This window comes from Leptodactylus fuscus, chromosome 3 (assembly GCF_031893055.1).
Source record: "Leptodactylus fuscus isolate aLepFus1 chromosome 3, aLepFus1.hap2, whole genome shotgun sequence".
NCBI classification, from domain to species: Eukaryota; Metazoa; Chordata; class Amphibia; order Anura; family Leptodactylidae; genus Leptodactylus; species Leptodactylus fuscus.
The window spans coordinates 127,042,347-127,057,838 of record NC_134267.1 but is presented as its reverse complement, the minus strand read 5'-3'; the positions used below and the strand labels follow the sequence as shown (position 1 = coordinate 127,057,838).

Sequence of the window (15,492 nt, the reverse complement as noted above, 5' to 3'; positions counted from 1 at the left end):
GCTACGGTACCGGGACCGTAAGCTCTTCACACTGGACCCAGATCGGGAAAGCCGACAGTGCGCTGAACTCAGAGCACTGTCAGCTTTCCCGCAGTATATAGAACTGCCTGTGTGCAAAATGGTGAAAGGTCCTCTTTAAGTAAAACAGTTAAACTTTCCTCCGATCACTCCCCCGCTCTTATAACAGCAATAAAAGCGATGGGTGATCAGTGGAAAGCTAGTACTGCTGAAGTTTAAGACTCAAGGACCTGTGTGTGATGTCAGACATCACGTGACTATTGGAGGCGTGTCTTAGTGTGCCGGCCGAAAGATGACTATAGCGGGACATGCAGGGAGCTGCGCGGGGGCCGCAAATTTTCATCCCGAGGGCTGCAGTTGGCCCGCGGGCCGCAAGTTTGATACCCCTGGTCTATAGGGTCCACTGGTTTCACAGATAACTGCTTTTTAAGCGCTAGTGTTAAAGAGACATAACACTATGATGAGTATACAGTCCAGACATGAAATTTTTTCTAAAGTTTTAATTTGGAAAAATAATGTATAATATTTACAAATTATTCTATTTATATATTTATTAGATTATTTCTATGTACATATATATATATATATATATATATATATATATATATATATATATATATATATAATGTATATTATATTATTTTGTGGCTAAAAAGCTATTTTTCTATGAATTTCTGTTTCATATACTCCCTGATACTTTCTTCCAGAGTGCAGGACACGTTTCCCTTCCTCATGTTACTTATTTATCTCACCTGTCTCGCATGTTATTACAACACAGCTAACCAAATGTAACCCCCTCCCCCACGCCTTCTGTGCTCTTATAAAGTAGATCTGCACAGTATGAAAGACCTGCAGAGACCTTCCATCCATACTATATATAGAAATATGTGCAATCTATGATCATTTCTACATAATGTATGGAAATATTGTTATTTATAGAAAAGCTTTCAGCGCTTGAAAATTGAAGACAATGATGCTTTCTGTCAGGGCACCTCACTGAGAAATACTTTGATCAACGGGATATTGTATATAATAAAAGGTAAAATTATTTCCCCTATATAAAACAAATTTTACATTTTAAAGGGAATGTATCTTTAGAAAATAATATATTATAAAGTTTTTATGATAAACTTTTGTAGTGTATATATTTTTAAAACTGCATTAACACCACGTTCCAAATTATTATGCAGATTTAAGTGTCATAAATATAACATTTTTTGTATTTCAATTAAACTCATGGCTGGCCTCTCTAAATCAATGAAATCAATCTAAAACATCTGTGATAATTAGTTTGTCAGGTGAGGTCAATTAAAGGAAACCTAATTAAGAAGGTCATTCCACATTATTAAGCAGGGCACAGGTTTCAAGCAATATGGGAAAGAAAAAGGTTCCCTTTGCTGCCAAAAAGCATCAAATAATGCAATGCCTTCAACAAGGTATGAAAACCTTTGATATTTCATGATAACTTTAGCGTGATTATCAGGCTGAACAGACGGGTTTGTGCAGATAAAGGCACAATGACTAAGATTTCTACCAGGCAAATTTATTGGATTAAGAGAGAAGCTGCTAAAATAACATTACAAAGCAGCAGATATTTGAAGCTTCTGGTTCCTCTGGAGTCCCACAAACCAGAGGAAGGATCCTTCAGAGGCTTGCAGTTGTGTATAAACTATATATTTGGCCAAACCTAAACAGTGCTTGCAAAGGGTAGCAGTGGGCCCAGACATAGATGAAGACTAATTTTTAAGCAGTCTTGTTTACTGATGAGTGTCGTGCAACCCTAGATGGTTCAGATGGAAGGAGTAGAGGATGGTTTGTGGAGGGCTACCATGTCTACCATGTGTGAATGTAGAATGGCTACCATGTCTACCATGTGTGAATGTAGAATGTACGATGTCATCAAGAGCTCCTACACCGGAAGCCAATGCAGTGTGAAGGTGAACGGGAAAAGGACAGCATACTTCCAACAGGCCTGAGGGGTCAGACAAGGCTGTAGCCTGAGCACAACGCTCTTCAACATCTACATCAATGAACTGGCTGCAGCCCTAGAAGCCTCACCATCACCAGGCCTCACCCTGAACGACCGGGAGGTGAAATTCCTGTTATATGCCGACGACCTCCTACTGCTTTCCCCCACCGAGAAAGACCTCCAAGAAAGCCTGTCAATGCTGGGCAAATTCAGCACCACATGGGCTCTACCCATCAACCACAAGAAAATGAAAGTCATGGTATTTCAGAAGAAGGGCCACAACAAAGCTGCCACCCCACAATTCACACAGAACGGCTCCACACTGGAGAAAACCAACAGCTACACCTACCTGGGGCTGGAGCTCAGCCAATCAGGGAGCTTCAAAGCAGCAATAGAAACCCTGAAAGGAAAAGCCTGAAGAACCTTCTACGCCATCAGAAGACAAGTGTACCACCTTAAACCACCGCTGAGGATCTGGCTGAAGATATGTGACGCAGTCATCACTACGATCCTTCTCTATGGCAGTGAGGTTTGGAGCCCAGCCACCTACCCAGACCAGTCAAAGTGGGATTCCAGCCCAATAGAGACCTTCCACCTTGAGTTCTGCAAGTACCTCCTCCATGTCCATCACAGTACCTCCAACATGGCATGCCGGGCAGAGCTAGGCAGGCTCCTCCTATGGCTCACCATGCAGAAGAGGGTGCTATCATTCTGGACACACATACAGGGCAGCAGCCCTGGCTCTTACCACGACCAAGCCTGGCTAAACCACAGAGCCCTGAGCAAACCTGACACCCCCCAACCAAACATCAGCCACCTGCCAAGCCAAAACCCCCAACATGCCCTGAACAAGGCTCAAATAAAAGGAGCTATTGAGAGAGACAAAGAACGGTACATCGAGGAATGGAGAAGCGCAATAAATAACTCCAAGAAACTCACCGTGTACCAATCCCTGCAAAGGGACTACACCATGGCCACCTACCTGGAGAGAATACCCCACCACAAACACAGACAGACCCTGAGCTGGTACAGACTGAGCACCCACAGCCTGGAGAGGAAGACAGGACGACACAAGCAGACGTACAAGCCACGGGAGAACAGAATTTGCCAGCACTGTGACCAGGGGGCCCTAGAAGACGAAGCCCACTTCCTGCTATACTGCACCAAATACTCAGCTGTGAGGGCCGTCTACTTCCAAAGACTCTCTGCCCACATCCCAGACTTCATATCTGCAGACGAGAAGAGGAAACTCTACATCCTACTGGGAAAAGAAGAGGCCATTGTGGAGATCGCTGCCCAATACGTGTCCAGCTGTCACCAACTAAGAGGAAGATGAGACTCCACGGACTGTTATACCCCATACCACCCGCCCCACCCCACCTCCCCATATAGCGGTCACCAAACTAGAGGAAGATGAGACCCCATGGACTGTTATACCCCAATTTACCCCCTATACAGCTGTCACCAACTAAGAGGAAGATGAGACCGCACAGACTGTTATTGCCCAAATCACCCCCCCACTTTACTAGCTTTGGCAATGCCAAATATCTATTCAGACATGCCAATAAAGCTTGTTTGATTTGATTTAATTTGATTTGAAAAGAACTGTGCCTTCCATTGCAAAATCATCTTCTTGCATGACAATGCACCATCTTATGCAGCAAAGAATACCTCTGAGTCATTGGCAGGTATGGGCATGAAAGGAGAGAAAATCATGGCGTGGTCACTATCTTCCCCTGACCTCAACCCTATTGAGAACCTTTGGAGTATCCTCAAGTGAAAGATCTATGAGGGTGGGAGGCAGTTCATATCAAAACAGCAGCTCTAGGAGGCTATTCCGACATCCTGCAAAGAAATCACTTAGTCTTGAAAAAGCAGAAAGAAAATTGATTGTAAATGTTTCAGTATGCTTAGAGAGATGTTTTTTTAACTATTGAAAAAATCATAAGTTCAATGAATGCAATAATTGTTTTAGTGATATCAAAGATGTTTTTGGATGAAATAGCTTTTGATTTCAGCAAATGTGTTCTCATGATGCTGCAAATTCAACAAACCACCATTGAAATTTCTTTACAATCTATAAACTGTTCAGAAACTTTGTTGTGCATTCTAATTTGTAACAGTGAATGTTGATTTTTTAATTTGTGAAAAAAATGTTTTCATTGGGAGATTTTTCCAATAAAATTTGATTTATGCTCAAACGATTGAAGATGTGAACATTATACTGACTGTCATTTGCATGGACCATTTACGAAAATCAGAGGAAACTATAATTTGCATTTATAATTTGGAACGTGTTGCAGTGTAGGGACCCTCTAGAGGTCTCCATGAAGTGGCAAATGGGTTTGTAGACTTTGCTACCCATCATTGTATAATACTGGAATGTATGTTTTTCTTAACTGTGGTTATTTTTAATTTATGATTGACAGCACAAACTATGAAAATATTTGAGTATTCACACAAGGTACTTTCAATGAACAAAATAATGGCATTTTTTTTATTTGTAGCTCACTTTTCAGCCTTGTGGCATAGAAAATTCAAAGTGTCTATCAATGTTGTTAATTAGAGATGAACGAGTAGTGTTCGATCGAGTAGGTGTTCGATCGAATACTACGGTATTCGAAATACTCATGCTCGATCGAACACTACTAGCTGTTCGAAGTTTAAGGTTCAATGCAGAACCAGCGTTGATTGGCAGAATGCTATACATTCTGCCAATCAACGCTGGTTCTTCTCTTACCTTTAGAAGTCTTCTCCGTGCAGCCTCCCCGCGGCGTCTTCCGGCTGGAATTCACTCTGCCTAGGCATCTGGCCTAGGCAGAGCCGACTGCGCATGCGCATGCATGCCCTCGCATGCACAGTCGGCTCTGCTTAGGCGTCGGGCCGGGCAGAGCCGATCGCGCATGCGCAGTTGGCTCTGCCTAGGCCCCGATGCCTAGGCAGAGTGAATTCCAGCCGGAAGACGCCACGGGGGCGCTGCGCCGGGAGAAGACTTCAAGGAGAATCCAGCCCGACTGTCACTCGTGGACTTGGTAAGTATAATTTTATTGAATTTTGCGTACCCCTGAAACGAGCATTTCCCCCCATAGACTATAATGGGGTTCGAAATCCGTTCAAACAGTCGAACAGTGTGCGGCTGTTCGAATCGGATTTCGAACCTCGGGCATTTTAGTGTTCGCTCATCTCTATTATTAATGGGTTATTAAATGAACCAATATACTTTTTAGTGTGTTTTGAGTGATTTCTGGGTGTCTCTGGGGGTCCCTGGTGTCTCTTGTTTTTGTTTTCATGCTTCTGCTTTCTGCTATGTAACTTCATCACTAACCCCTCTCACCTGTCTCCCTCTTCCTTCCTCACCCCCCCATACACCCCCTCCCTGTCTCTCTAGCTATCCTGCCCTTCCCTACCTACTCAGCCCAACCCCCGATCCACAATACATACTTGCCCTCCACATTTCTCCTCCTCCTGTACTGTTACTGTGCGTGCCCTTCACCAGCGATGAGCCACCTATATGGTGCATGTATGGACACGCAGTAGAGGTGATTTCCCAGTAGCAGTGTGCACACATTGCTAGGAGAAGAGAAGAGCGTGCACCCTGCCAGTACAGATTGAGGAGCTGTATCGCTGGAAGAAGCCATGAATGGTAAGTATGAATGGAGTGGATGGGGGAAGGGGAGTAGTAGTGATGATCCATTTCTGGAAGTGGGGAAAAGGATCGTCCCCGGATAAAATGTCCCTGGGGCAGTCACATGACCGCCCCAGGGATATGGGTAAGTATACATTTTTTATTAATAATGTTATTTATAAAGTAGGTGGGTGTTTAGATTAGTGTAGGGCTTTCAAATTATCCTGGACAATCCCTTTAATGGTCGATGACGGTTTTACTGGATTGTACTGCTGTAAGCCTAAGTAAGGCAGGGTTGTGAGGCTTCATGCACCTGAAGGTACTTTCTATACACAGTCATGGATTAAAGTACAGACAGAGCTTTTCAATGAGCCCAGACACAAATTGAAGAGCCGCAAATTATGGAGCGGGTTCTATACCTATCTAACTGCGGCTCTGTCAATTCATTTGGATTATAATGGGTAAGTGAAAACCAATCTGTGTGCCATCCATGCAGTGTTTACTCACACACAGACTGCACACAGTAATATGCAGGAGGCTGTATACACCTCACACTATACATACATATAACACTTTGTATGCAGCTCCCTTGCCAGTCCCTGGTAAGACTATAGTACATTGTCTCCTGGAGAATTGAATTCAATGGGAGCTGGTCAGGTCTTTTTTTCGGGAGCCGTTTGTTCCGGCTCCCGGAAAAAAGAATGGAAATGCGGATTCTTCAGGCGGATTGTGCCTCGTGAATCCGCCTGAAGACACTCCCAACTAGGCCCTTCCTTTGGGCCTAATCCAGATCTCAGTGCCGCGACTGGATGCCGGTGTACTACACCGGCATCCAGTCGTGGCTACCCTGTGTTTTGGACCGGAACTTGAGGCGGCCTCTGTCTCAGATTCTGGTCCAAAATAATCTATCTGAACTTAGCTTTACAGGTTCCAACCCAATGAATGAAACTAAAATGAAGCAAATGGTAACTTTTTCAGAAAAGCTGACAAGCATTTGTGAACTTTCTGAGTGAATATTTCTATGTATGAGTTTAGAAATGACATTTACCATGCTATTTCATTTTGATCTTTCTACAACACTAAACCTTGTACTTATTAGAACTTGGCCAGAATTCAGCAAAAAAAGACTCAGATCTTGGCGTTCTTCATTAAAACAACCAAACAAGTAAATTGTAGCCTAGATCTATCTGTCCTGCTAAGTGTATACAGTTCTAGTATGAAATGTTTACCCACCAGGTGAAGGAATTGCTGTTCAAGTGCTCTGTATTCCGGGGAACTTTTATTGAATAGGTCGTCAGAAAATGGCATATTAGTCACCCGCAGGCTAAAAAACACAACAAGTTCTTTTCCTTTTTCTACAGAAGGCTCCATGCTGGATGTTGAATGTTCTATTGAAGAGAAATCTGTAGAATTAGGTGTGAGATTGTTCAAATTTGATGTAGAGGCCTCGTTTTCTTCCAGTTCTTTGCTATCTATGACTTCATTGTCATTCTGTTCATCCATACTATGACTGTCGCTTTCCGTCACACTAGTATATGTGATACTAGAGCCTAGGACAGTAGATGTAGGAGCAGGCAGTGTTATATGGTCACTGGCATCTTCATACTGACTAATACTTTTAGTAGATAAGTCAGTTAACATTGGTGTAGTTCCTTCAAACCATGGAATCATTTTCTGAGTAGTTTGCTCATCTACCATTGCGGTGGATATGCTTTCAGTCACTCCTACTGGTCCCAAAGTCATTTGTTCAAAGGCCGATCCTGAATCTTCAAACATGTCCGCCACATTTGGAGTGGGATTGTCCAGAACTGCTTCTCCAAGAGTAGTTTCTTCAAAGACTTCAAGTGTAGATGTATCAAATAATTGTAATTCTTCTCCAGTGGTTTCTTGTATTACTAAAGGAATTGTTGCTTCAGGCAGCCCTTGAGAGATCTCTTCAGGTAGGTTAATACTAGAGACAGAACTACTCTCTTCATAGACATGCGGAGCTTCAGAATGCGATATATCCAGAATATCTGGCTGCAGTTCTTCAGTTGTGGAAACATACACTGTATTCGAATCGATGTAAGCTGGCAGTGTTTTCACAGTGGTGATGGAAGCTGGCTCTGTTGTTGAAGTTTCATCTCTTGACAAAATTGCATTAGTGTTTTCTGAGGTTAATGTATCTGAACTGTAGGAAGTCAAATATATGTCGGTAGGTGGGTTTTTATCCATCGTATCTTCAACATGAAATGTATCTGTAATGAGGAAATACAAATGACATTAGGATAGTAATGTTGGGTATTTCAAAGGATTTGTAACAGTATAGCAGTACTATTTATTTGCTGAGTAGTCACTTCTTGTACTATGCGTCACAACTTGTGACACCAATGCTTCTTGTTCTGGGTTTGTTTCGTTATAGGGACACTGTGTGGTCCTAAATCACCATCCACAGCAATTATAGAGTGCACACATAGTATCGACTGAAAAACCTGACAATATTCAAATGAATAAGGATGTAAACATTGGTGTGTTCAAAGATTTGGATTCATACAAGAGACTTAAAGGACTTTCCCCATGAGCGTAACCATATCTAAATTTGTAGACAATTCAAAGTAAAGCATTTTTGCAAGGTTAAATAATGAACAAAAATTGCCAATCATGCTTTCCTTATTGTGGACAGGGACAGTACATGCAGAAGATAGCCACAATAAGGAAATCACAACTGGGTTTTTGGTAAGTCCCAGATCATAGAATGTTCCTGCATTCATTTTCATATCCGATCAAGAACAATCAAGACAAAAGACTGTCATCATTAAGAATCTTTAAAATTCTGCAAAAAAAATGTATTATTTATTTTTGCAAAACTGTTTAACATTTAAGTGGCTACAAAGTTGAATAGGGTTATGTTCCTTGGAAAACCCCTCTATCAAGGTCGGAGCACAGAACAAGACTTGTTGCTACAAGGATTTACAAGCAATACAGCTGGAGGGGTTATGAGAACTGTTTTTTGTTCACACATTGTCAGTAAATCAATACACCAGGGGTAGGCAATAGAGATGAGCGAATATACTCGATCGAATACCTCTGCTGCAAAGCTCCCAGTGCAAAAACACTTCCAGGGCATCAAATTTTTACTGCCCCTCCCACCTTCCCTGGCGCCAGGAGCTATGCAGTGGAGGTATTCGATCGAGTATATTCGCTCATCTCTAGTAGGCAACCATCGGCACTGCAGCTACTGTAAAACTACAACTCTCAGCATGCATACTTCCATGGAGGTGAATGGAGCATGTTGGGAGTTGTAGTTTCACAGCAGCTGGAGTGTCAAAGATGGCTGATCCCTGTAATATCCCTTTTTTTAAAATGTAGGTTGGAGCCTCATATAGGGCTCACAATGTACTCCTTGCAGATGTTGTCCTTGAGAGGATATACCATTAAAGGGATTGTCCCATCACAAGGATCCTATCTATACTACTAGTTTATATGAATTTAAGACTTTTCCTAAATGCATTGCTTTATCAAAACTGCTTTGTTTGTCCACTATCTTAATTTATTCACTTCATTGTTTACACTCTATTTCTATGGACCTTTGGATTATCTGCTCATTTGTCAAGTGATGTAGCTGCCTGCTCTCAGAGGAAGGGGCTGGGAGCAGCTCTGAGCTGTTTGAGAAACTCCGCTACTTAAATGACTCAGATAGGGGATGTGAGAGCTCCGGGATTTCTGAGCTCTTATCAGTCGGTTTAATTGAATTTGGCTGATAAGGGCTGAGATAGGGAGTCCAGTACCTCTGTATGTAATGCAAACTGACTCAAATCCAGCTCTGCTACATCAGCTTCACACTGTGGTAATTCATTTACGACCAATCCCATGCAAGTGAAACCCCGCCCACCTATGTGCCGAGAAAAGCAGGAAGTGAAGAGAGCACAACAGCGTGCAGGTTAGTGAACAAGCATTATGGGAATATCCCTTTAATATAATTGATGGAATGGTAGTTCATTTATTATATAAAAATCATAAATATGTATGTTATGGATCAGTAAGCTTGCACAAGTAACAGTTGGTGTTTTGCTCATCCAAGTCCATTCAGTAATTCCACAGATATAAGCCCTTAGCTAGAGCAATATCTGCCCAGAGACTATTTGTTCTCTCTGTTTTTGCATGGGTTTCCTCTGGGTACTCTAGAGATACTGAGAAATTCATTTGGAATTTAGATTGTGACTTCATATGGCGAGAGGGACTAATAACATTGATGACAATCTCTATATAGCAATGTGGAAAATATATTTGCTATATAAAAGTAAAGCTAAATAAATATCCAGAGAGACCAAAACCAGTGGTGGTTGGAAGGATTACCCAATATCCTGCTATTGATCAGCTAATATCACAGTCTGTCAGAAACCTCTTAGGTTTGGTCAAAAGCTTGCATTAAATATAATATAGGCCTGGAGACATCAGAACAGGCGCTTCTGTGTTATAAAGCTGAAATATCTTTCTTTACAGCGTGCACTAATATTTTTATGAATTACTTAGATTACATTGTTATTTTAATGCATCAATTACACATTTAATAGTAAGTTTTAATCCTAATCTTTTTGATCGCAGCTTTTAGTTTAATAATAAAAATCTATCAACTAAAAACTCTTTTTAACTATTTCAAATTTTCCTAGTTTACAACCAAAAATCATCTTTTCTTTTGCATACAAATAGACATCTGCTTATATTCTGGATTGTTGTTCCTTTGTGTTTTACAATTCTTATCAATTGAGACTAAGCACAGACAAAGATATGTCCAGGCTATAATTTAAGACGTCCTTGCCAGTACAATTGCTTCCAAAAGTTTTCTTTTTTTTTTCACAAAAAAAAAAAAAAAAAAAAAGATTTAAATACCAAATCAATCTCATGAATATTTAACATGCTGTTTGTTAATATGGTTTATCTTTAGAAATCATACAATATTTATTTAATCAAGTGTACAGGCTAGGGACATAATCAGTTACAATTTTTAGTTAAATGGCAGAAGGTTCAGATTTTTCCAGATAGCTTTTTGGGTTGTAATGAAAGGTAAAGGCACAATATATTCTGTGTTTTATAAGTGCTACTGATTTACAACATAGTTCATTTCTTGAAAGGGTAGGATATATTAATGCTAAAAAATTACCTGAAATAAAAATGACCAATAAAACATATACACGATTACTGTAAGGATTGGAGTCAGGGTCAGGCAGTGCAAAGTGACACAGCTGGGAAAGCAACACTGTGCAACTAATGACAAAAGGGGTCGTAGGCCCTGCGGCTATGACTATGCTGTAGTATCTGAGATGAGGCAGACCAATGCACTTCCTAATTGAAGTGCGCCTACCACGACTCCTACGCTTCTATCCCGGCGGCTAGGATAAGGGAAGAGGAGGCCCTGAAAGTCCTAGGGATTGGAGTCACGGGGTCACACCTAAACAGAAAGCACAGTGTAAATGCAATGCCAAAGAAAAGACTAAACAGCATGGAACCAGGGAGGACCACAAGTCCCAGCAAGACACAGAAGAGAAGGCGAGGTCAGACGAGCAAGAGGTCAAGCCAGGAGATATAATAAAAGGTACCGAATCAAAAGACAAGGGATAGTCAAAAATACAAGCCGGGTCTAAAAACCAAGAAACATATGGAATACAAACAGACAGGGAATCAGACTGAGCAGGGGGACCAGGAAACACAAAGTGAATGGCTGGCAAGGATCCATGCCTGGGTGGGGATTAAATAGCAGCAGAGAACACACCTGATGGCTAATGGCATGGAGACTGAGAGCAAGGAAAAGATTAACCCTTAATGACCTAAGCACACCCAATAGAACTCCTAACATATCTCCCAGGGAGACGCTGCGCAGCAAGGAGACCGCGGCGACTCCGTATCCTGACAATTACATTTTTATACTACAAATAGCAGAGAAATGTTAGATAAAACAGTAGACATAGAGAAGTGTAAGGGAATTGAAATAGGAGCAATTTCCCAGTAGCTACTGGTGAACCTTGAGAGGAGGGGCACAATAGACAGTGAGCCCTAAGCTGAATTCCCCCCACTGTCCCTTCCTGCTTGCTGGTCCTATGCTAAGCAATAGGCGACAACTGGTCGACGGGCCCTTCCTATATATGTGACAACATAGAAACGCAGCACAGAATCAAAATCCAAGAGAGCAGTCAAAGGGTAAGCCAGAGGTCAGAGGTCAGTAATACAATAGTAGCAGAAGTGGAGCTTAGCAGGGACAAAGTCACAATAGCCAGCAAGTCTATGAGGGCTGATCTCCAGTATATAGGAAGCCCAAGGGGAAGACAGGCTGTCAATAGCACAGGGAAGGCTAGAATTAACTATTTGATGGACATAGGAAACAAGGTGCAGGAGATGAGTGTGGTGGAAATTCAATTACAGAGAGAGAGTAGTGTTCACACAGTGCAACGGAAAACACTAAGCATGGAATCAAACTGAACTTGCCTCCTGCACCTCAGTGTGCCAGTGGAGGGTAGCACAGAGACCCGAACAGGCAGAGACATTACAGAGAAGTTTGTGTCACTTATTGTTCAACAGCTAATGTATCAAAAGGGGCTTATTGGTTTCTAAATAAGATATGATTTAGATTGGTTTAATTTATATATCGTAAGTATCCAATACACCTTTATAGGGGTTAAAACTATATTTTTCTTTAAAGAGGACCTTTCACCACCCCACGGCTGTGCAGTTTTCTGTACCCTGTTATAGGCGATGCTGCACAGACTCTGGGGCACTTTGAATTTTGTCTCTAGCCCCTCTTGTTGCGGAGTTCTGAACCACGTTATTTTTGGTGCCCTGTATGTTAATGAAGCCCTTCATTATCAAAAACGTCCTTCTGACGAAGTGAAGGGAACAGTGACGTCATTCTCCTCTGCTAATTGGACAGTGTCAGAGCATCTTCAGCAGTGAGATCTCTTACCTTCTCACAAGATCACGCACTTCTCTCTTTACAGGACTGAGAAGAAGAGCTACAGTGAATCGCTCCTCTGACTCTTCTTCTCAGTCCTGTAAAGAGAGAAGTCATGAGATCATGCTGAGGAAGCTGCTCTGACACTGTCCTCTGCTAATTGAACAGTGTCACAATGACGTTGCTGCTCCCTTCACTGTCAGAAATGCCCTTCTGACAGTGAAGAGCTTCATTAATATATAGGGTGCCAGAAATAATGGGACTCAGAACTCTGCAACGAGGGGGGCTAGAGACAAAATTCTAAGTGCCCCAGAGTAGCGCCTATAACATGGTGCAGGAAACTGCACAGCCTTGGGGTGGTGAAAAGTCCTCTTTAACAATAATCCAAATCTTCATAAAGTCATAGCATTATACGGGTGTTATCAGGATAACAAGCTACAGGATAGCTCAGGTTTTGACATTTGTCCCCCCTTTCTTCTGTTGTCATTATATCCTCCAGGTTTAAGATCTTTATATCCTTTTTTATTAGCATTGGGAATACATTTCTCCTTCTTGCCTCTTTCATTCATCTCATTTTGCTTTGTCTCAGTTTTATTGTTATGCCTGTTTTTTTTTTTTTTTTTCATTACAATAAAGATTACAATTGAACAATAAAAAATAATATTCCCAAAACATTGATGCTTTCAGTATAAAGTAATAAATTGTTTTACCACTAGACATTAGACTTGCAACAAGAGCACAATAATTTTAGCTTTGGTTTACACATGACACACATCTTTATGTTTTGTTTCATCTCGCACACAGACTTAAAGCGTAACTAAACTTTCCATCAACATTAGATTTTCTGGCAGCATTTTTTTTGTCATTAATACATTTTGTAATATACTTGATTAACAAAATTTGATTCCTTTCTGTGAAATCCCGCATTTTATTTTTTCCTTTGTTTCTGTATTGAGAACAGAAATCTGTATGCTGCTTTCCATAGGTAGTCAGGCTCCTGAATAATGCAGGGAAAATAAGTCTGGAAGAAGGTTATCACTTCAAAGAGTTATAACCGAAAGATTTTAACCTAGAACAGTGAACACAGAACATGAACGTAGAACAAGGAACACAGAACATGAACGTAGAACAAGGAACACAGAACGTGAACGTAGAACAGTGAACACAGAACATGAACCTAGAACAGTGAACACAGAACATGAACCTAGAACAGTGAACACAGAACATGAATGTAGAACAGTGAACACAGAACATGAACGTAAAACAAGGAACACAGAACATGAACCTAGAACAGTGAACACAGAACATGAATGTAGAACAGTGTTTTGGATATGAAAGATGAGATCACAATTCTAACTGTAAAATTCTAGAGGAATCACCTGTTTGAATAATGTACAGTAATGGAATAATATGCAGTTGCAACTGATCCAAATCCCGACTGTTTTCAGCTGGTGGTATCATTTGAAATAATACAGATCATATCTTTTTATCATATGAAAGCTGAGAATCTCATCTTTTATATGACATTGACTGTTTTATGTTTTAGGATACAATTGTTAGAAGTGACCTCCCTCCAGCCCCAACTTCTGTGCATTATACATGAGCTCATCCACCCATACCCCAATAAAAAGCATTGTACAGATTGCAGCTCTCAGTAGAGAAATATGGAAATGAGTAAAGAATCTCAGGATTTCACAGAACGGGGACAAAATTCGGGAATAAAGAATATTATAAAATTATTATTATTATTATTATTATTATTATTATTATTATTATTTAATTTACTTAATTTAAAAAAGCATGAGGGTAATGGAATAGCACAAAGAAATCAATAATTTCACTTGGTTTCCATACTTCTATACCACATAGTTATTAAGACACAATCTCACATAATATTTATGGTGACCCTCATGAGCATGTTCCCCCACCGTTAGTTGACTATACCCATATGGCTCACCACTTATAGCAATCCATAAATACATTATTACTATCTTACAAACATTCCTCGATCACGCCTTCCCTAATGCCTGTGGTAAAAAAATTGCTGCCAACTATTCTAACCTTTTTGAACTAGAATTTTACCTCCTTTATTTTTCAATTTACTAATTCAAACGTCATAATATCATTAACTATATTTTCTGTTGTGCAATAATTGGCTATAATCAATATGCAAATATGCTGCAAAGAAAATCTGATATACAGTAGCATCGACATTTTAGCATGATCTTTCTCAAGTCTGAAACTTCACCTAATATACCACAAATGAACTTATTATCTGGAATACAACAAAATATCACAGCTATAACAACTAAATATGGCATCCCAAAATATCCTTATTTTATCACAATTCTGATATTTGTGTTCGAGATCAGCTTCATCCTGCCCACATCTACTACAATTAGATGTTTCCCTAGCACCACGATATAATGATCTGTGGACAATATGAAACTGTGTCACCTTAAGGGTCAATGCACACTGAGTTTCTGGTGAGGATTTTGGAGAGGAAAACATCCACTTCAGGAATTAAGAAAGGGTCCATTCACATGGAGGAAAACGGTGAGGAATTTGGTGTGTAATTTCAGCGCTGAAAAAAAGCCTTCCATTGACTTCAATGAGTTTGTTCCTTTTTCTGCTAGCAGAATAGACTAATAGTGCTGGTACCACTAACTCTAAACCGATCATCTCCAGTGTCCTAATCATCCTATAAACCTTAAGGAATCTTAAAAAACAGATACCTCTTTGTGACTCCTCCATTTCATATGTTGTAAATATAATCCTACTAAAAAAGTGACCAACTTTGCTCAAACTCCTCTTAATCCAACACTTACCACCATCTTCAACACCAACACCATCTTCACTACTGATATTACCCAAAAAGGGTAACAAAAAGTGTGCAATCAAGTGAATGTTTTTCTCCCCAAATTCCTATCTCTTACCATACTAATTCTAGTAACTGTA

At 40.5% G+C, this 15,492-nt stretch overlaps 1 protein-coding gene across 3 annotated transcripts in view; it reads right to left on the bottom strand.

Moving 5' to 3' along the window:
- The window catches only part of IMPG1 (interphotoreceptor matrix proteoglycan 1), a 261,526-nt gene that overhangs the window by 16,560 nt on the left and 229,474 nt on the right, over positions 1 to 15,492 (bottom strand). For all 3 annotated transcript variants that reach the window (XM_075268295.1, XM_075268296.1, XM_075268297.1), the window contains one exon: positions 6,846 to 7,849. In XM_075268295.1, coding sequence (XP_075124396.1) covers positions 6,846 to 7,849 — 1,004 coding nt within the window. The remainder of the gene's footprint in view (positions 1 to 6,845; positions 7,850 to 15,492) is intronic.